Source organism: Gigantopelta aegis, chromosome 10 (assembly GCF_016097555.1).
Source record: "Gigantopelta aegis isolate Gae_Host chromosome 10, Gae_host_genome, whole genome shotgun sequence".
Lineage (NCBI taxonomy): Eukaryota > Metazoa > Mollusca > Gastropoda > Neomphalida > Peltospiridae > Gigantopelta > Gigantopelta aegis.
Genome location: NC_054708.1, coordinates 91,096,095 through 91,118,422, shown reverse-complemented (window position 1 = coordinate 91,118,422; position 22,328 = coordinate 91,096,095). Strand labels below are relative to the sequence as shown.

Sequence of the window (22,328 nt, the reverse complement as noted above, 5' to 3'; positions counted from 1 at the left end):
GTAGCCACTCGGTAGACTCACTGCAGCAGTACGTAGCCACTCGGTAGACACACTGCAGCAGTACGTAGCCACTCGGTAGACACACTGCAGCAGTACGTAGCCACTCGGTAGACTCACTGCAGCAGTACGTAGCCACTCGGTAGACAAACTGCAGCAGTACGTAGCCACTCGGTAGACAAACTGCAGCAGTACGTAGCCACTCGGTAGACTCACTGCAGCAGTACGTAGCCACTCGGTAGACAAACTGCAGCAGTACGTAGCCACTCGGTAGACTCACTGCAGCAGTACGTAGCCACTCGTTAGACTCACTGCAGCAGTACGTAGCCACTCGGTAGACACACTGCATCAGTACGTAGCCACTCGGTAGACACACTGCAGCAGTACGTAGCCACTCGGTAGACAAACTGCAGCAGTACGTAGCCACTCGGTAGACAAACTGCAGCAGTACGTAGCCACTCGGTAGACAAACTGCAGCAGTACGTAGCCACTCGGTAGACTCACTGCAGCAGTACGTAGCCACTCGGTAGACTCACTGCAGCAGTACGTAGCCACTCGGTAGACTCACTGCAGCAGTACGTAGCCACTCGGTAGACTCACTGCAGCAGTACGAAGCCACCGAATCCATGAAAGGAGTTTTGATCATAGATTTGACAAAGTGTTGTTATGACGTTAAATTAAAAACCGTTTTTGTAAAACATAAATGAAGGTATGTAATAAATCTTGGTTCATCATCAGGAGAGGGGAGGGGTTACCACAGCAGATTATCACTTGTATCGTGGTTCATCATCAGGACAGGGGAAGGGTTACCACAGCAGATTATCACTTGTATCGTGGTTCATCATCAGGACAGGGGAAGGGTTACCACAGCAGATTATCACTTGTATCTTGGTTCATCATCAGGACAGGGGAAGGGTTACCACAGCAGATTATCACTTGTATCGTGGTTCATCATCAGGACAGGGGAAGGGTTACCACAGCAGATTATCACTTGTATCTTGGTTCATCATCAGGAGAGGGGAGGGGTTACCACAGCAGATTATCACTTGTATCTTGGTTCATCATCAGGAGAGGGGAGAGGTTACCACAGCAGATTATCACTTGTATCTTGGTCCATCATCAGGACAGGGGACTTTACCACAGCAGATTATCACTTGTATCTTGGTCCATCATCAGGAGAGGGGAGAGGTTACCACAGCAGATTATCACTTGTATCTTGGTCCATCATCAGGACAGGGGAGGGGTTACCACAGCAGATTATCACTTGTATCTTGGTCCATCATCAGGAGAGGGGAGAGGTTACCACAGCAGATTATCACTTGTATCTTGGTCCATCATCAGGAGAGGGGAGAGGTTACCACAGCAGATTATCACTTGTATCTTGGTCCATCATCAGGACAGGGGAGGGGTTACCACAGCAGATTATCACTTGTATCTTGGTTCATCATCAGGAGAGGGGAGAGGTTACCACAGCAGATTATCACTTGTATCTTGGTTCATCATCAGGAGAGGGGAGGGGTTACCACAGCAGATTATCACTTGTATCGTGGTTCATCATCAGGACAGGGGAAGGGTTACCACAGCAGATTATCACTTGTATCGTGGTTCATCATCAGGACAGGGGAAGGGTTACCACAGCAGATTATCACTTGTATCTTGGTTCATCATCAGGACAGGGGAAGGGTTACCACAGCAGATTATCACTTGTATCTTGATTCATCATCAGGAGAGGGGAGGGGTTACCACAGCAGATTATCACTTGTATCTTGGTCCATCATCAGGAGAGGGGAGAGGTTACCACAGCAGATTATCACTTGTATCGTGGTTCGTCATCAGGAGAGGGGAGGGGTTACCACAGCAGATTGTCACTTGTATCGTGGTTCGTCATCAGGAGAGGGGAGAGGTTACCACAGCAGATTATCACTTGTATCTTGGTCCATCATCAGGAGAGGGGAGGGGTTACCACAGCAGATTATCACTTGTATCTTGGTCCATCATCAGGAGAGGGGAGGGGTTACCACAGCAGATTATCACTTGTATCTTGGTCCATCATCAGGACAGGGGAGGGGTTACCACAGCAGATTATCACTTGTATCTTGGTCCATCATCAGGACAGGGGAAGGGTTACCACAGCAGATTATCACTTGTATCTTGGTTCATCATCAGGAGAGGGGAGGGGTTACCACAGCAGATTATCACTTGTATCTTGGTTCATCATCAGGAGAGGGGAGGGGTTACCACAGCAGATTATCACTTGTATCTTGGTTCATCATCAGGAGAGGGGAGGGGTTACCACAGCAGATTATCACTTGTATTGTGGTTCATCATCAGGAGAGGGGAGGGGTTACCACAGCAGATTATCACTTGTATTGTGGTTCATCATCAGGAGAGGGGAGAGGTTACCACAGCAGATTATCACTTGTATCTTGGTTCATCATCAGGAGAGGGGAGGGGTTACCACAGCAGATTATCACTTGTATCTTGGTTCATCATCAGGAGAGGGGAGAGGTTACCACAGCAGATTATCACTTGTATCTTGGTCCGTCATCAGGAGAGGGGAGAGGTTACCACAGCAGATTATCACTTGTATCTTGGTCCGTCATCAGGAGAGGGGAGAGGTTACCACAGCAGATTATCACTTGTATCTTGGTTCATCACTGTACATGGTGTATCACTGTGTATCACAGTTGAGTACATTTGGACTAGTATCAGTAGTAATGCATACACAAATCACACAGTAGGGTTTTTGTACATTCATAAAAACTTACTTTATACCATGATATAAAGAAAATAACTTTTGCTGAGTATATTTGTCTGGTAACTATTGTGTAAGTGACTAGAATGGTGTTATGTGTTACAGGTCACTAGAAGGAAATCAGCTGCCATGTTCCGCGCGTGTCAGTGTGTCAGGTAAGATCTAACACAACATCCTTTCATTGCTATCTTTATCATACTCTGTACATGGTTCATCACTGTGTACATGGTGCATCACTGTATATGGTGCATCACTGTACATGGTGCATCACTGTACATGGTGCATCACTGTACATGGTTCATCACTGTACATGGTTCATCACTGTACATGGTGCATCACTGTACATGGTTCATCACTGTGTACATGGTTCATCACTGTGTACATGGTTCATCACTGTACATGGTTCATCACTGTGTACATGGTGCATCACTGTATATGGTGCATCACTGTACATGGTGCATCACTGTGTACATGGTGCATCACTGTACATGGTGCATCACTGTATATGGTGCATCACTGTGTACATGGTGCATCACTGTGTACATGGTGTACATGGTGCATCACTGTGTACATGGTGCATCGCTGTGTACATGGTGCATCACTGTGTACATGGTGCATCACTGTACACATGGTGCATCACTGTACATGGTGCATCACTGTACATGGTGCATCACTGTGTACATGGTGCATCACTGTACATGGTGCATCACTGTACATGGTGCATCACTGTGTACATGGTGCATCACTGTACATGCTTCATCACTGTACATGGTGCATCACTGTGTACATGGTGCATCACTGTACATGCTTCATCACTGTACACATGGTGCATCACTGTACATGGTGCATCACTGTGTACATGGTGCATCACTGTGTACATGCTGCATCGCTGTACACATGGTGCATCGCTGTGTACATGGTGCATCGCTGTACACATGGTGCATCGCTGTGTACATGGTGCATCACTGTGTACATGGTGCATCACTGTGTACATGGTGCATCACTGTGTACATGGTGCATCGCTGTACACATGGTGCATCGCTGTGTACATGGTGCATCGCTGTACACATGGTGCATCACTGTGTACATGGTGCATCACTGTGTACATGGTGCATCACTGTGTACATGGTGCATCACTGTATACATGCTGCATCACTGAACACATGCTGCATCACTGTACATGCTGCATCACTGTGTACATGCTGCATCACTGTGTACATGGTGCATCACTGTGTACATGTGCATCACTGTACACATGGTGCATCACTGTACACATGGTGCATCACTGTACACATGGTGCATCACTGTGTACATGGTGCATCACTGTACATGGTGCATCACTGTACACATGGTTCATCAGTGTACATGGTGCATCACTGTACACATGGTGCATCACTGTGTACATGGTGCATCGCTGTGTACATGGTGCATCACTGTACATGGTGCATCACTGTACACATGGTTCATCACTGTGTACATGGTGCATCACTGTACACATGGTGCATCACTGTACACGGTGCATCACTGTGTACATGGTGCATCGCTGTGTACATGGTGCATCACTGTACATGGTGCATCACTGTGTACATGGTGCATCACTGTGTACATGGTGCATCACTGTACATGGTGCATCACTGTACACATGGTGCATCACTGTGTACATGGTGCATCCACTGTACACATGGTGCATCACTGTACACGGTGCATCGCTGTGTACATGGTGCATCGCTGTGTACATGATGCATCACTGTGTACATGGTGCATCACTGTACACATGGTGCATCACTGTACATGGTGCATCACTGTACACATGGTGCATCACTGTACACATGGTGCATCACTGTGTACATGGTGCATCACTGTGTACATGGTGCATCACTGTACATGCTTCATCACTATACACATGGTGCATCACTGTACATGGTGCATCACTGTGTACATGGTGCATCACTGTACACATGGTGCATCACTGTACACATGGTGCATCACTGTACATGGTGCATCAATGTGTACATGGTGCATCAATGTGTACATGGTGCATCACTGTACACATGGTGCATCACTGTGTACATGGTGCATCACTGTACACATGGTGCATCACTGTACATGGTGCATCACTGTGTACATGGTGCATCACTGTACACATGGTGCATCACTGTTGCAAATTTTATTTTAATTTGGTGAAATAATTTCATGTACTGATAGATATTTTATTGAAAATATTGGTGGGTTTCTGCAATTTTCAACATTTACTGCATAATTTGGCAAAACTTTCTACATAGCTAGAGCTAGCTGTGAAATGTTACTATTGTTTTCTGTTAACTGTAGGCTAGTGTGAGGATGGTTGGTGAATAATTCTAACTACACATACATTTACACTTTTAGATTGATCTCATATAACATGTTTACTTTTAGATCTGATCTCATATAACACATGTTTACTTTTAGATCTGATCTCATATAACACATGTGTACTTTTAGATCTGATCTCATACACTACACGTTTACTTTTAGATCTGATCTCATATAACACGTTTACTTTTAGATCTGATCTCATATAACACATGTTTACTTTTAGATCTGATCTCATACACTACCCGTTTACTTTTAGATCTGATCTCATATAACACGTTTACTTTTAGATCTGATCTCATATAACACGTTTACTTTTAGATCTGATATCATACACTACACGTTTACTTTTAGATCTGATCTCATATAACACATGTTTACTGTTAGATCTGATCTCATATAACGCGTTTACTTTTAGATCTGATCTCATATAGCACATTTATTTTTAGATCTGATCTCATATAACACATGTTTACTTTTAGATCTGCGGATTCCTTTGATGTGGAAGGACAGTGATCATTTCAAGAATAAAGGAGGTCAGCTGATTTTGATTTTTGATTTTAAAAAAAGAAACATTTTGTGCGTAAGGTTCATGCACGCTGTCCTGTGGCCATATTTTGTCTATGTTGACGGTCTGTGTTGGACAGGGTTGAGTAGTTTGCTGTTCCTGGTAGTGAGAGATAAGTTGAGGTCGTGGCCTTACCCGTCCCCACCCTCGGCTGCAAGCTGATACCGGGCCTTACACCTAACGTCTTAACTAGCATCCCATGGAGTGATATCGTGTGATGGTTTAATATCTACCCTCCCATCGAGTGATATCGTATGATGTTTTAATATCTACCATCCCATCGAGTGATATCGTGTGATGGTTTAATATCTACCATCCCATCGAGTGATATCGTATGATGGTTTAATATCTACCATCACATCGAGTGATATCGTGTGATGGTTTAATATCTACCCTCCCATCGAGTGATATCGTATGATGGTTTAATATCTACCATCACATCGAGTGATATCATATGATGTTTTAATATCTACCATCCCATCGACTTATATTGTAATTTGTTTTAATATCTACCATCCCATCGAGTGATATCGTATGATGTTTTAATATCTACCATCACATCGAGTGATATCGTATGATGTTTTAATATCTACCATCACATCGAGTGATATCGTATGATGTTTTAATATCTACCATCACATCGAGTGATATCGTATGATGTTTTAATATCTACCATCACATCGAGTGATATCGTATGATGTTTTAATATCTACCATCCCATCGAGTGATATCGTATGATGTTTTAATATCTACCATCACATCGAGTGATATCGTATGATGGTTTAATATCTACCATCACATCGAGTGATATCGTATGATGGTTTAATATCTACCATCACATCGAGTGATATCGTATGATGGTTTAATATCTACCATCACATCGAGTGATATCGTATGATGGTTTAATATCTACCATCCCATCGAGTGATATCGTATGATGTTTTAATATCTACCATCACATCGAGTGATATCGTATGATGGTTTAATATCTACCATCCCATCGAGTGATATCGTATGATGGTTTAATATCTACCATCCCATCGAGTAATATCGTATGATGTTTTAATATCTACCATCACATCGACTTATATTGTAATTTGTTTTAATATCTACCATCCCATCGAGTGATATCGTATGATGTTTTAATATCTACATCTGGCATCCTGTAACTAGCATCACATCGAGTGATAGTGTATGATGTTTTAATATCTACACCTGGCGTCCTGTAACTAGCATCACATCGAGTGATAGTGTATGATGTTTTAATATCTACACCTGGCGTCCTGTAACTAGCATCACATCGAGTGATAGTGTATGATGTTTTAATATCTACATCTGGCGTCCTGTAACTAGCATCACATCGAGTGATAGTGTATGATGTTTTAATATCTACACCTGGCGTCCTGTAACTAGCATCACATCGAGTGATAGTGTATGATGTTTTAATATCTACACCTGGCGTCCTGTAACTAGCATCACATCGAGTGATAGTGTATGATGTTTTAATATCTACACCTGGCGTCCTGTAACTAGCATCACATCGAGTGATATCGTATGATGTTTTAATATCTACACCTGGCGTCCTGTAACTAGCATCACATCGAGTGATATCGTATGATGTTTTAATATCTACACCTGGCGTCCTGTAACTAGCATCACATCGAGTGATAGTGTATGATGTTTTAATATCTACACCAGGCATCCTGTAACTAGCATCACATCGAGTGATATTGTATGATGTTTTAATATCTACACCTGGCGTCCTGTAACTAGCATCACATCGAGTGATAGTGTATGATGTTTTAATATCTACACCAGGCGTCCTGTAACTAGCATCACATCGAGTGATAGTGTATGGTGTTTTAATATCTACATCTGGCGTCCTGTAACTAGCATCACATCGAGTGATAGTGTATGATGTTTTAATATCTACACCAGGTGTCCTGTAACTAGCATCACATCGAGTGATAGTGTATGATGTTTTAATATCTACACCAGGCGTCCTGTTCTGATTTTACACTCTACTCAATATGCATGTGCGTGTAAAAAAGAGGGGCACGATTTAGCTCAGTTGGTAGAGCGCCCGTCTGAGGTGTGCCTGGGTTGTAGGATCCAATCCCCTCTGCAGACTATTCTCTCATCCAGCCAGTGCCCCACAGCTGGTATGTCAAAGACTGCTATGTATTATGCTATCTCTATCAAGTGCATATAAAACAAAAACCTTGTTGCTGATAGAAAAATGTAGCGGTTTTCCTCTGAACACTAAATGTCAAATTTATCAAGTATTTGACATCCAGTAGGCGATGGTTAATTAATTAATGTGCTCTACTGATGTCATTAAACTAAATATCTTTGCAAGAAAACTCAATATGAGGAGTATTGATCTAAAATGCTATAAAATTTGTGTGTGTTTGTTGACTTGATCTTTATTAATTTTATATGTATATACAAGGCACACGTGAGCAGGCGAAATAAGCCAAAACTTCGCTTTGATCAGCTTGACTTCACCATGCCAGTCACCGTAAGGCAAAATCTGTATCGCTTTTTAAAAATAGTGACCAATTGCATTGTACACAATTACAGATGAATGGTGAGGAACTTGAGGACCATCTATTCATAGATAATAATTAGGTGTTACATGTCTGAGAGTTTGAAGCGACACTGGCACTTAACATCATGCGGCACGCTCACAGATAGGCAGTCTAGCACGGACAACAACCATGTTTGGCATTAAAAGTACTGACTGTTGAAGTAGGTACTGACTGTTGAAGCAGGTACTGACTGTTGAAGCATATAACTTTCATTCTATGTGTGCTGAAAATGGTACAAGGGTGGGGATCTAGACTATGCAAGTGCATTTTATTTAGGGAGGTTGGGTCATGCTCCACTGAAAAATAATATTTGTTTGGAGTAGCAGACATTAATGTAAATGCACACCCAAGTCGCCAAAATGCCGGCCGCTGTAAATTCTATACAAATGTTATTTCAAACAAAAACAAAGGTGCCGCAAATAGCGATGTTCATACTAGTATTCAGTCGGGCATCTCCACTGTGTACCCATTAAGAAATTGATACGGTCAATCTAAGCTTTACAAGTATTCAGTCCCTGATCTCCACCGTGTACCCATTAAGAAATTGATACAGTCAATCTAAGCTTTACAAGTATTCAGTCCCTGATCTCCACCGTGTACCCATTAAGAAATTGATACGGTCAATCTAAGCTTTACAAGTATTCAGTCCCTGATCTCCACTATGTACCCATTAAGAAATTGATACGGTCAATCTAAGCTTTACAAGTATTCAGTCCCTGGTCTCCACCGTGTACCCATTAAGAAATTGATACGGTCAATCTAAGCTTTACAAGTATTCAGTCCCTGATCTCCACCATGTACCCATTAAGAAATTGATACGGTCAATCTAAGCTTTACAAGTATTCAGTCCCTGATCTCCACCATGTACCCATTAAGAAATTGATACGGTCAGTCTAAGCTTTACAAGTATTCAGTCCCTGATCTCCACCGTGTACCCATTAAGAAATTGATACAGTCAATCTAAGCTTTACAAGTATTCAGTCCTGATCTCCACCGTGTACCCATTAAGAAATTGATACGGTCAATCTAAGCTTTACAAGTATTCAGTACTGATCTCCACCGTGTACCCATTAAGAAATTGATACAGTCAATCTAACCTTTACAAGGGCTGGGATTTAGCTCAGTCGGTTGAGTGCTCGCTCAAGGTGCTTGTGTCATAGGACTGAACCATCTCCATTCAGCTGATTGGGGTTTTTCTCGTTCCACCCAGTGCACCACAACTGGTCATAGGCAGTGGTATGTGTTTTCTTGTCTGTGGGAAAGTGCATATAAAAGATCCCTTGCTGCATTAGGAAAAATGTAGCAGGTTTTCTTTGATGACTACGAGTCAGAATTACCAAATGTTTGACATCCAATAGCCGATGATTAATTAATCAATGTGCTCTAGTGTTGTCGTTAAACAAAACAAACTTTATTTATTTCTACTAAGCTTGACATTGGTAGATTAATCTACTAGGACAATACTCTGCATTGAGTAGTAATTAAATGAAAAGAGAAAACAAATTGTGAGACAATGAAGTCCAAACGGTTAAATTAGTACTTTTCATTTGCATTTTATTATTTCTGAAGAAGGCGACATGTGGAATTTTAGAAACCTCTAGGGCACATATCCATCAATTAGCAGTACAGATGGTAAAAAATATAAAAATAAAAATTAGAGACTGTAAAAGTTGCACATGTATTCATCGGCTACTTGTCTTAAGCGGTTGTTTTTGACTACTCCTTTGTGTGGCCGCTTAAGACAGGTTTAACATGTATTCATCGGCCACCTGTCTTAAGCGGTTGTTTTTCACTACTCCTTTGTGTGGCCGCTTAAGACAGGTTTAACATGTATTCATCGGCCACCTGTCTTAAGCGGTTGTTTTTCACTCTCCTTTGTGTGGCCGCTTAAGACAGGTTTAACATGTATTCATCGGCCACCTGTCTTAAGCGGTTGTTTTTCACTACTCCTTTGTGTGGCCGCTTAAGACAGGTTTAACATGTATTCATCGGCCACCTGTCTTAAGCGGTTGTTTTTCACTACTCCTTTGTGTGGCCGCTTAAGACAGGTTTAACATGTATTGATCGGCCACCTGTCTTAAGCGGTTGTTTTTCACTCTCCTTTGTGTGGCCGCTTAAGACAGGTTTAACATGTATTCATCGGCCACCTGTCTTAAGCGGTTGTTTTTTACTACTCCTTTGTGTGGCCGCTTAAGATAGGTTTAACATGTATTCATCGGCCACCTGTCTTAAGCGATTGTTTTTGACTACTCCTTTGTGTGGCCGCTTAAGACAGGTTTAACATGTATTGATCGGCCACTTGTCTTAAGCGGTTGTTTTTGACTACTACTTTGTGTGGCCGCTTAAGACAGGTTTAACATGTATTCATCGGCCACTTGTCTTAAGCGGTTGTTTTTCACTACTCCTTTGTGTGGCCGCTTAAGACAGGTTTAACATGTATTCATCGGACACTTGTGTTAAACAGTTGTTTTTGACTACTCCTTTGTGTGGCCGCTTAAGACAGGTTTAACTGTATTGGGTTCTTTTTTTAGATTAAAAATTCAAGTCTGCCTTCTGTTAAAAACTTTGTCCTCACAAAAGTTTAAGAGAGAAGTGACTTTGCTCATTGATTTTTACCTCACGTGAGGCCTGTATATAGAGGCTATTTCATGGGTTTTTTCGAATACGATTTTTATGTCAACGAGTGATGTGTTGAAACCATATTTTCATGAATTGCGAAAATATGGTTTTCACACATCACAAGTTGACATAAAAATCGTATTTGGAAAAAAAACATGAAATGGTCTATTTATTATATACATATTTCCTAATTTTTGATAATATCTTTCGCTTTTTGGTAATATGTTTTGCTTATCCTATCGAAAAAGCATAACGTCATGATATATTTCTTCCTATCAAACTTTGCCAGAAAATTTACTTGACCATAGTAATTTTTTAAAAAGAAATTTGAATAAAATTTATCTTTATTAACATTTATTTAACAATACTGCGGTGCAAACATACCTGACAAAGCGATCATCCAAAAACACCCACAAAAACAAAACGAGTCGAACGCCGTTAAATTCTTACACTTACACTTGATGACACTACATTGTGTCATTATTATTTAGCTTCGTATTCAATTCGTTTTTGATATTTTATCGTAATTGCACTTCGTATCCCGTTTTTAAAGGTATAATTGTTTAAATTACATTTATTTTTTTCTTTCAAAAACGATCAGATGCATTGGCAATCATCAAATTTAGTACGAAGAAACGAGACAAAGGGAGATAATTGAATCACGCACTTTTACAAAAAAGTAAATACAATTTCTATATTTTCACTGTAGCTAAAATGCAGTGAAAATATGACTTTTCACCGGATATGACTTTTATGGTTTCTGTAGATCTATATATTTCATTGCTATGTATATAATAAATATATTTATTTTATTACTTATGTGGTCATTTAAGGGCATTCTTTGAGTAAGTTTAACCATGTTTGATTTAAGTAACGGTGTATTTGTCCATTTGTTTTGTTTGTATACAAGATTCCTCTCTTTCAGATTACAGGAGGTACGCTGTGTTTTGTTTGCTGAAAATTGGAACAGAAATATTTGATACGTCAATGATCAGCAACGTGGACAGAAGCATGACAGACATTACCTTTGATGATGTTATTGTCTTGTAAGTGTGCACCGCGCTGGGCGGTTGTTAGATATTCATTTAGTCACTACACTGTTACCTTTGATGATGTTATTGTCTTGTAAGTGTGCACCGCGCTGGGCGGTTGTTAGATATTCATTTAGTCACTACACTGTTACCTTTGATGATGTTATTGTCTTGTAAGTGTGCATTGTGCTGGGCGGTTGTTAGATATTCATTTAGTCACTACACTGTTACCTTTGATGATGTTATTGTCTTGTAAGTGTGCATCGTGCTGGGCGGTTGTTAGATATTCATTTAGTCACTACACTGTTACCTTTGATGATGTTATTGTCTTGTAAGTGTGCACCGCGCTGGGCGGTTGTTAGATATTCATTTAGTCACTACACTGTTACCTTTGATGATGTTATTGTCTTGTAAGTGTGCGCCGTGCTGGGCGGTTGTTAGATATTCATTTAGTCACTACACTGTTACCTTTGATGATGTTATTGTCTTGTAAGTGTGCACCGCGCTGGGCGGTTGTTAGATATTCATTTAGTCACTACACTGTTACCTTTGATGATGTTATTGTCTTGTAAGTGTGCATCGTGCTGGGCGGTTGTTAGATATTCATTTAGTCACTACACTGTTACCTTTGATGATGTTATTGTCTTGTAAGTGTGCACCACGCTGGGCGGTTGTTAGATATTCATTTAGTCACTACACTGTTACCTTTGATGATGTTATTGTCTTGTAAGTGTGCGCCGTGCTGGGCGGTTGTTAGATATTCATTTAGTCACTACACTGTTACCTTTGATGATGTTATTGTCTTGTAAGTGTGCACCGCGCTGGGCGGTTGTTAGATATTCATTTAGTCACTACACTGTTACCTTTGATGATGTTATTGTCTTGTAAGTGTGCGCCGCGCTGGGCGGTTGTTAGATATTCATTTAGTCACTACACTGTTACCTTTGATGATGTTATTGTCTTGTAAGTGTGCGCCGTGCTGGGCGGTTGTTAGATATTCATTTAGTCACTACACTGTTACCTTTGATGATGTTATTGTCTTGTAAGTGTGCGCCGTGCTGGGCGGTTGTTAGATATTCATTTAGTCACTACACTGTTACCTTTGATGATGTTATTGTCTTGTAAGTGTGCGCCGCGCTGGGCGGTTGTTAGATATTCATTTAGTCACTACACTGTTACCTTTGATGATGTTATTGTCTTGTAAGTGTGCGCCGTGCTGGGCGGTTGTTAGATATTCATTTAGTCACTACACTGTTACCTTTGATGATGTTATTGTCTTGTAAGTGTGCGCCGCGCTGGGCGGTTGTTAGATATTCATTTAGTCACTACACTGTTACCTTTGATGATGTTATTGTCTTGTAAGTGTGCGCCGTGCTGGGCGGTTGTTAGATATTCATTTAGTCACTACACTGTTACCTTTGATGATGTTATTGTCTTGTAAGTGTGCGCCGTGCTGGGCGGTTGTTAGATATTCATTTAGTCACTACACTGTTACCTTTGATGATGTTATTGTCTTGTAAGTGTGCGCCGCGCTGGGCGGTTGTTAGATATTCATTTAGTCACTACACTGTTACCTTTGATGATGTTATTGTCTTGTAAGTGTGCGCCGTGCTGGGCGGTTGTTAGATATTCATTTAGTCACTACACTGTTACCTTTGATGATGTTATTGTCTTGTAAGTGTGCGCCGCGCTGGGCGGTTGTTAGATATTCATTTAGTCACTACACTGTTACCTTTGATGATGTTATTGTCTTGTAAGTGTGCGCCGCGCTGGGCGGTTGTTAGATATTCATTTAGTCACTACACTGTTAGATTCCTGTTTCTGTTTTAAAACATTTTGGTTCACTAGTCTGCACAGAGTTATGGCCCTTTAAAATGACTTTAATATTTGGTAAGAACAGCAGAGCTTACTTTCCTCTGCCTTTGTACCATGCAGGACTGTTGTTCATTGAGACAAATCTATCTGATTGACATAATGTGATTTTTAAAAATTGTTTATTTCATGTATAACTAGAGCCATATAATAAAACTGTGAAATTTGTCATCCTGTGATAAAAATAAACATTAGTTTGCGATTTACCATGATATTGTAAACAAGGGATTGTCGCACTGTCATTAAGTGGTGATCAGTTTATAAACAACCAACAGGAAACATTTTGGTGATTCATATCAGCTTTCTATTTAGCAGGGTTTGTTTTGGGGTTTTTTTGTTTTGTTTTGTTTGTTTTTGTGAGGGGTTTTTTAAACCAGTGGTGGGGAAATATTTTTTTTCTTGGGATGGGGGGGGGGGGGGTAGTATTAGAAATTGCATCAGGGTGTTTAAGGGATACATAATGAGAAGTAAACAGTGTAATTGATGTTTTCAGCATATAAGATGTATGTAACGTGTGACATCCCCAATAAGACTTTAACACTTGTTTTGCCATGTTTTTTTGGTAAAAAATGTGATTTAAAATCATAATAATTATTACTTAAAGAAGTGAACATTATCAAGAAGAGGATATAACCCTTTCTGTCAGTTTCCTCCGACTTTGTCTTCTGAGCTGTCCACACCATCGCCTACCTATCTCAACTTCCTCCATGGGTGCAGTCTCTGTGTATTTCCCTGCACCCACCTGGCATCCTTGTCCTCTGCCGCTAATAAAGCTGGTCTGACCCACGGCACTAACTAACGACCGCCGGTAGTAGGGGTGCATAGTAGGTGGTTACAAGTGCCTCTTAACAATGCCAGAAGTAACTACTGAACACTCCCCAAAGTGGTCAGACTAAGCCCACAGCTAAAAACTGATGGGGAATGGCAGGTGTGTGGCACAGATAGCCACAAGAGCCAAGCACCTGTTGCAGTTGGAGAGACAAGGACGGATGTGGAGATGGACAGCGAAAGAAGTTGAAAAATAGGAGGAGTTGCCAGATTAGGAAGAAATGAAATGGAATTCAAAGGAGAGAAAGGAAAGGGGGCAGTGGGAGAAAAAAACAAAGAAAAAAAGAAGAGGAATATAAAGATGCTGCAAGTCCGAGAGGATGCACCAGTCAACAAGTCCACCATTGTGTCTTGAGAAACACTTGTGGAATATAAAGATGCTGCAAGTCCAAGAGGATGCACCAGTCAACAAGTCCACCATTGTGTCTTGAGAAACACTTGTGGAATATAAAGATGCTGCAAGTCCGAGAGGATGCACCAGTCAACAAGTCCACCATTGTGTCTTGAGAAACACTTGTGGAATATAAAGATGCTGCAAGTCCGAGAGGATGCACCAGTCAACAAGTCCACCATTGTGTCTTGAGAAACACTTGTGGAATATAAAGATGCTGCAAGTCCGAGAGGATGCACCAGTCAACAAGTCCACCATTGTGTCTTGAGAAACACTTGTGGAATATAAAGATGCTGCAAGTCCGAGAGGATGCACCAGTCAACAAGTCCACCATTGTGTCTTGAGAAACACTTGTGGAATATAAAGATGCTGCAAGTCCGAGAGGATGCACCAGTCAACAAGTCCAACATTGTGTCTTGAGAAACACTTGTGGATACTGTACTTAGCAACTTAATAAATACACGATAGAAAGACAGTTGACTTACTAAAGGCAGTGACTTATTTCACGACGAGGTATACCCTGTGTGTACATTCTTCGGCTAATGTTCGCTACCATTACCCGTTTTGTAAACATTTTAAACAACAAATGTAAGCTACAAATTAATCAAGCTATTTTGTCTAACTTGTTGCTGTACAGCCATAATGTAATTATGAACCAAAATAACAGTTATGATATGTAGCTGGTTAAATAAAGTACTTTTGAGGACAGATTCAATGTGTTTAGGGCCATTTAGTACATGTAGGTAATCTCTTGTGAAATTCTGCCTTTAATTGTTGATTTTTGTCTGACTTTTTTCAGCAATAATATTGGTCATGACTTTGAATGCAAAGTTGAAATCTATTGCCACAAGTTACATGAAGATCTCTCTATTGCCAACACACCAAAGAAACTGCGTAAAAAAATTAACGATTTATCAGGCTCAGTTGGGAGAAGTGTCGGGAAGAGACTGTCTGGTTTGGTACGTCTTTCGTGTTCTTATTGTAGGCTGTCATGAATTATCTCCTTTTTAAATGATGTAGATTTCTTTAACTAATAGTTTCAAACTAATAAACAGCTGTCAGGTTTCTGCCACAGGGAAAAACAGGCATACCCTAATTTTTTTCCGATTTTATTTTTTAAAGTTAACCTTTTGACACAATTATGGGTTTTTTAAAACTCTAAACCTAACTAATTTTCTTTTTGGGGCGCCCCCCCCCCCCCCCCATACCCCCTGTCAACTGCGGTTGCATTCAGCACACACATTGTAAATATTCAATTCCATAGCATCATACCCCAAAAAAAAATTCTCACAAAAACCCTGGCTGTCATTAGTTTATCTAAGTGTAATTAAACTCATCGCATATTAAGGTTTTTTTACTGTACGTAAATAAATGTTCTTTTCATCAGTGTACTTGGTTAACAGTGCTTGGATTTTGGTGTGGATTTTGTTTATGCTCAAAGAAATGTTCATAAAACTTGGATGTGAAAGATACACCTAATATCAACAACAGAACCAAGTCATGCACTGAAATAAAAATTAAAGGTGCATACTTGTATTTATTTTTCATTTTATTTTATTTTATTTTATTATTTTATTTCTTTGTTGTATATGTTCAGCAAAATGAAAAAGGTACATTGTAAGAAAACTGTAATGAGGTAATTTATTGTCCTTTCTGTGAAGTCTGTTTTAATTATCCAGGACGGTTACAGCTGAAAGTTCTAATGTTTTCTCTTTCTTTGGTCTTTATCAGAATGATGCGGACATCATTGGAAATATGGTTCTGTAAGTACAAGTTTTCATTTGATTTCAGTAATATTGGTTGGCGGGTTTTATATCAGCACATATATACATGTAGTTGTTAAAATGTGGTATTAAATATCTAAATTATATTTGATAAATGGATTTATTAAATATGTTGATTTTTTAAAAATTATTTATACGTTGAAAATTATTATATTAGTTGTGCCAAATTATCTTCGTTTAAATATTACCATTGGCTTATAAATGTTTCTTGGCATTTGTTTTATACACCATTTTGTAGCTTTAATACAACATGTCTTTGTTATACACCTTCATTTTGTAGCTTTAATACAACATGTCATTGTTATACACCTTCATTTTGTAGCTTTAATACAACATATGTCTTTGTTATACACCTTCATTTTGTAGCTTTAATACAACATATGTCTTTGTTATACACCTTCATTTTGTAGCTTTAATACAACATATGTCATTGTTATACACCTTCATTTTGTAGCTTTAATACAACATATTCTTTGTTATACACCTTCATTTTGTAGCTTTAATACAACATATGTCATTGTATACACCTTCATTTTGTAGCTTTAATACAACATACATGTATGTCTTTGTTATACACCTTCATTTTGTAGCTTTAATACAACATATGTCATTGTATACACCTTCATTTTGTAGCTTTAATACAACATATGTCATTGTTATACACCTTCATTTTGTAACTTTTTGTAGAAAATGGTGGGAGTTTGTTGTTGATGTTTGTTTGGTTTTAAATCTTTGACAGTTTAATAGATAATTTCCATGACTTTTCTTGTGTCTAACAGAGGTCCAAAGTTTGACCTTGTTGCCAGAGGTTCCCTTCAGCTGTCAGACGTCGACGAGTCAGTGAGAACGTTTGACGTGGAGCTGGAGAAGAATGCAGGTGAGTAAATCACACCTAAATACTTCCTGTTTTACTTGGTAGTCAGTGAGAACGTTTGACGTGGACCTGGAGAGAATGCAGGTGAGTATATCACACCTAAACACTTCCTGTTTTACTTGGTAGACAGTGAGAACGTTTGACCTTGAGCTGGAGAAGAATGCAGGTGAGTATATCACACATAAACACTTCCTGTTTTACTTGGTAGACAGTGAGAACGTTTGACGTGGAGCTGGAGAAGAATGCAGGTGAGTAAATCACACATAAACACTTCCTGTTTTACTTGGTGGTCAGTGAGAACGTTTGACGTGGACCTGGAGAGAATGCAGGTGAGTATATCACACCTAAACACTTCCTGTTTTACTTGGTAGTCAGTGAGAACGTTTGACGTGGAACTGGAGAAGAATGCAGATGAGTACTGTAGATCTATTATGTATTGCACCATTAATGTATTGCGATATGCCAACAGTAGCACAAACTGCGTATAGAAAGTATTGCGACATCAGATGTAGCTTACACAAAAAGTATTGCGACCTTAGCTGGTACTTAAAGACAATAAACATGTTGTGTTGTTTTTAAGTAATAGCCATAGCTTACATTTAGCGACCAGTATGCAGGTATGAGATGTGCATTATACACTCAGTTTGACTGAAGTAACTCAAACACGAAAGTTATTAGCTGACTTCGACAACAGAAAGAAGAGTTCATCGCGATGGTAGGGAAAACAGTGCAGACAAACAACATTCCCGCCGAGTTGGTAATAAATTTTGATCAAACAGGCGTCAAACTTGTACCCGTTTCCAACGATTGACACGTGACACATTCGGCCAATCACTGGAGCAACGAGCAGACGATGCTGGACTACGTTGACAATGTGCTGGTTCCATACGCCAAAAGGGTGAAGAAAGAACTCCGACTACCAGCACGACAGAAATCATTGGCAATCTTCGATGTATTTGCAGCCCATAGATGTCAATAATTTTTAGACTTGCTACAAAAACGGTCCTTTGAAGTGCGATTTGTCCCAGCTGGCTGCACCGGTGAGCTGCAGCCCATGGATTTATCGGTGAATGCAGAGTTTAAATTAGCAATTAAATACTGAGTGGTATGCTGACATTGTGGCCAAGAACATAAAAGAAAACACCAACAAGCCTGTTGATCAAACCGTTTCACACCCGGTGGATTGTAGCATGCATTGACAAGTTATCGAAAGACCAAGAAACCGTTACGCGTGGCTGGCAATCATCAGGTCTGCTTGCAAAGGTGTGAACTTTACTCGGAAAATAAACATTAGTGTTTGCTAATTACACATGGTGATTGACAATGATTCCTGTTTCGTTTTGTCCATTGAATGGTAGTGTGATATGCAATAAATCAATGCAGTTAAACAAATTTGGTTGTTCTATTTGTTAGTAAAGTCACTATAGGGGCCTATTATTGCGTGTATAAAGTACTGCGATGATTAGTTGTTTGGAGTTTTCGCAATACTTAGTTGTTCGCAAAACTTTCATGTTCTACAGTATATCACGTATAAACACTTCCTGTTTCCCTTGGTAGTCAGTGAGAACGTTTGACATGGACCTGGAGAGAATGCAGGTGAGTATATCACACCTAAACACTTCCTGTTTTACTTGGTAGTCAGTGAGAACGTTTGACCTTGAGCTGGAGAAGAATGCAGGTGAGTATATCACACCTAAACACTTCCTGTTTTACTTGGTAGTCAGTGAGAACATTTGACCTTGAGCTGGAGAAGAATGCAGGTGAGTATATCACACCTAAACACTTCTTGTTTTCCTTGGTAGACAGTGAGAATGTTTGACATAGACCTGGAGAGAATGCAGGTGAGTATATCACACCTAAACACTTCCTGTTTTACTTGGTAGTCAGTGAGAACGTTTGACCTTGAGCTGGAGAAGAATGCAGGTGAGTATATCACACCTAAACACTTCCTGTTTTCCTTGGTAGTCAATGAGAACATTTAACGTGGAACTTGAGAAGAATGCAGGTGAGTATATCACATATAAACACTTCGTGTTTTACTTGGTAGTCCGTCAGAACGTTTGACGTGGAACTGGAGAAGAATGCAGGTGAGTATATCACACCTAAACACTTCCTGTTTTACTTGGTAGTCAGTGAGAACGTTTGACGTGGAACTGGAGAAGAATGCAGGTGAGTATATCACACCTAAACACTTCCTGTTTTACTTGGTAGACAGTGAGAACGTTTGACGTGGAACTGGAGAAGAATGCAGGTGAGTATATCACATATACACACTTCCTGTTTTACTTGGTAGACAGTGAGAACGTTTGACCTTGAGCTGGAGAAGAATGCAGGTGAGTATATCACACCTAAACACTTCAGTTTTACTTGAGCTTTTACACCAGGACTGCTAAATGCTGAAGCCAATTACATGGATGGTTTGGATATTTAAGGTTTTATTACTTCTAATATTAAAAATACGTCCTTTCAAAGTAATAATTACTGGGTGGTTTTCTCCTATTTTGGTTTTCTTCACCATATTGCATTTAAAAAGATTCATAAGTGTCAAAGATTCATAAGTGTCAAAGATTCATTTTTTAATTTCCAAAATGTGTAATGATATATTGCCTCACATCAGGGTTTGTCATGAGTTTTGTTTTATTTAAATGGTGTGCTTCATGTGTGCTTCATGAGTTGTTTGTTTTATTTAAATGATGTGCTTCATGAGTTGTTTGTTTTATTTAAATGATGTGCTTCATGAGTTGTTTGTTTTATTTAAATGGTGTGCTTCATGAGTTTTGTTTTATTTAAATGGTGTGCTTCATGAGTTGTTTGTTTTATTTAAATGGTGTTCTTCATGAGGTTTTTTTTGTTTTTTTAAATGATGTGCTTCATGAGTTGTTTGTTTTATTTAGATGGTGTGGTTCATGAGTTGTTTGTTTTATTTAGATGGTGTGGTTCATGAGTTGTTTGTTTTATTTAGATGGTGTGGTTCATGAGTTGCCTCTGTTTGGCCACTACTGCTGTCGGCTGGCAGCAGTTCCTCAGTGCCTTGTTGAAACTGCAGTTACTGGATACCTCAATATTCAGGTCAGTCAGTCATAGGCCACAATGGCATTAGCTTCAGTAAAACTGTTTTTTAGCCCTTGTTACATACATGTTAGTATATTAGTGTTGTATGTTTACAAGTGTTCTATCTAATTTTGTAGGTAGAATGTTGGAAATACATGCTAAAAAGGTCTCAGTTAGTACATTTTGACCGAATATCTCAATCATTTTGGCCCACACCACTCCCACCACCATCTTGTACACTTAAGATTTTATAAACAGTATAGTTTTTACTGTTTTCAATTATAGAAATAGTTTTACATTTATAAATGTGTGGCTGCATGACAAAAGGTGCCACATGGTCCAAAAAAAAAATATTGAACTTTTTGTACAGACAATTATGATTTCTTCCAAAGGACCATCTTTGAGAAAATGAAGTCCGAAGTTTTACACAAAAAACCTGAATCATTATTGCTTGAAATCTTCATTAATAATAATAATATATGCCAACCAAGTTATTCTGTACTCTGTAACCACGTAATATTTGTTTTAACAGTATATGCCATTGACAAGAATTTATATTGAACCTCCATTATACATTCGCCCTGCCCCCCTTTAAAAAAAATAAAATAAAAATAAAAATGCACAATAGTATTCACCATCAATAAAATGAGAAACTATCAGTGCTCACACCAAATATGAATGCTATGACTAGACAGGAATATTTAGTCAAACATAAGTCAATAGTTCTCCAGCTTTGAACATACAGTAAGTTCTCACATACCAGGTTGTAACACGGCCAGAGTAATGACCACCTCGATTTCAGTAAATAGATTCGTTTGATTCGAAATCCGATTCTGACTCACTCTGATCCCTACTTACAAAGTAGTCCATAATAATGTCTTGTAACACATCGTCAGAAGCAATGTTTCTCATACTGGCATTGATGTTTAACAGCGAATTCAACTGGCGAGCCACCTCAGCTTCCTTTGTCATTACACATGCTGGTCTCACGGGCGCCGCCATTTTGTCAATTGATACCGTGAATCGAGCAGGCACTTGTTTTTTTACATGTTCGTCTCGATTTAGCTCGATTTAAATACGTTTCACGTCTCGCATTACAACAAACACAGTCTTACTTCAAATGCATTTTTACTTCATAAATTGAACAGACGATCGCACGTGTTGAATTTTGCCACGGAAATTGTCTCAATGCGCATTACTCCTACGTGACAAATACATCTGCGCACTTGCTATATTTAGAAAGTAGAGTTCACGACCTTTCCAGTGGTATGCAATACTTGGCGTTGAAAAGTCCAAGATTTTATAATAAACTCAGCCAAATAAGTGATTAATTCTTGCGTAATTAAAGACAATTAGAATTTGACAGGTTGTACACAATCACCAAATAACATGTTTTATTGTTTTATTTTAGGAAAAACTATGTATTAGTATGAAAGTTAAGTTGTTTTAAAAACTGTTCGTGCTAAAAACGAAAACAATATTTTTTTCATGTATTTTATTGTAATTGGCTGTTACGCGATATTACAATGCGCGACATCCGGCACCTTTTGTCGTGCAGCCACACAAATTTATGTTTATGTGCAAAACTAGGAATAAATTAATTTGTTCTCATTTT

At 39.4% G+C, this 22,328-nt stretch overlaps 1 protein-coding gene across 8 annotated transcripts in view; it reads left to right on the top strand.

Moving 5' to 3' along the window:
• The window catches only part of LOC121384211 (rhotekin-2-like), a 145,647-nt gene that overhangs the window by 106,625 nt on the left and 16,694 nt on the right, over positions 1-22,328 (top strand). For all 8 annotated transcript variants that reach the window (XM_041514487.1, XM_041514494.1, XM_041514493.1 and 5 more), the window contains 7 exons: positions 2,858-2,907; positions 5,587-5,640; positions 11,808-11,928; positions 15,804-15,963; positions 16,736-16,767; positions 17,568-17,665; positions 20,625-20,731. In XM_041514487.1, coding sequence (XP_041370421.1) covers positions 2,858-2,907; positions 5,587-5,640; positions 11,808-11,928; positions 15,804-15,963; positions 16,736-16,767; positions 17,568-17,665; positions 20,625-20,731 — 622 coding nt within the window. The remainder of the gene's footprint in view (positions 1-2,857; positions 2,908-5,586; positions 5,641-11,807; positions 11,929-15,803; positions 15,964-16,735; positions 16,768-17,567; positions 17,666-20,624; positions 20,732-22,328) is intronic.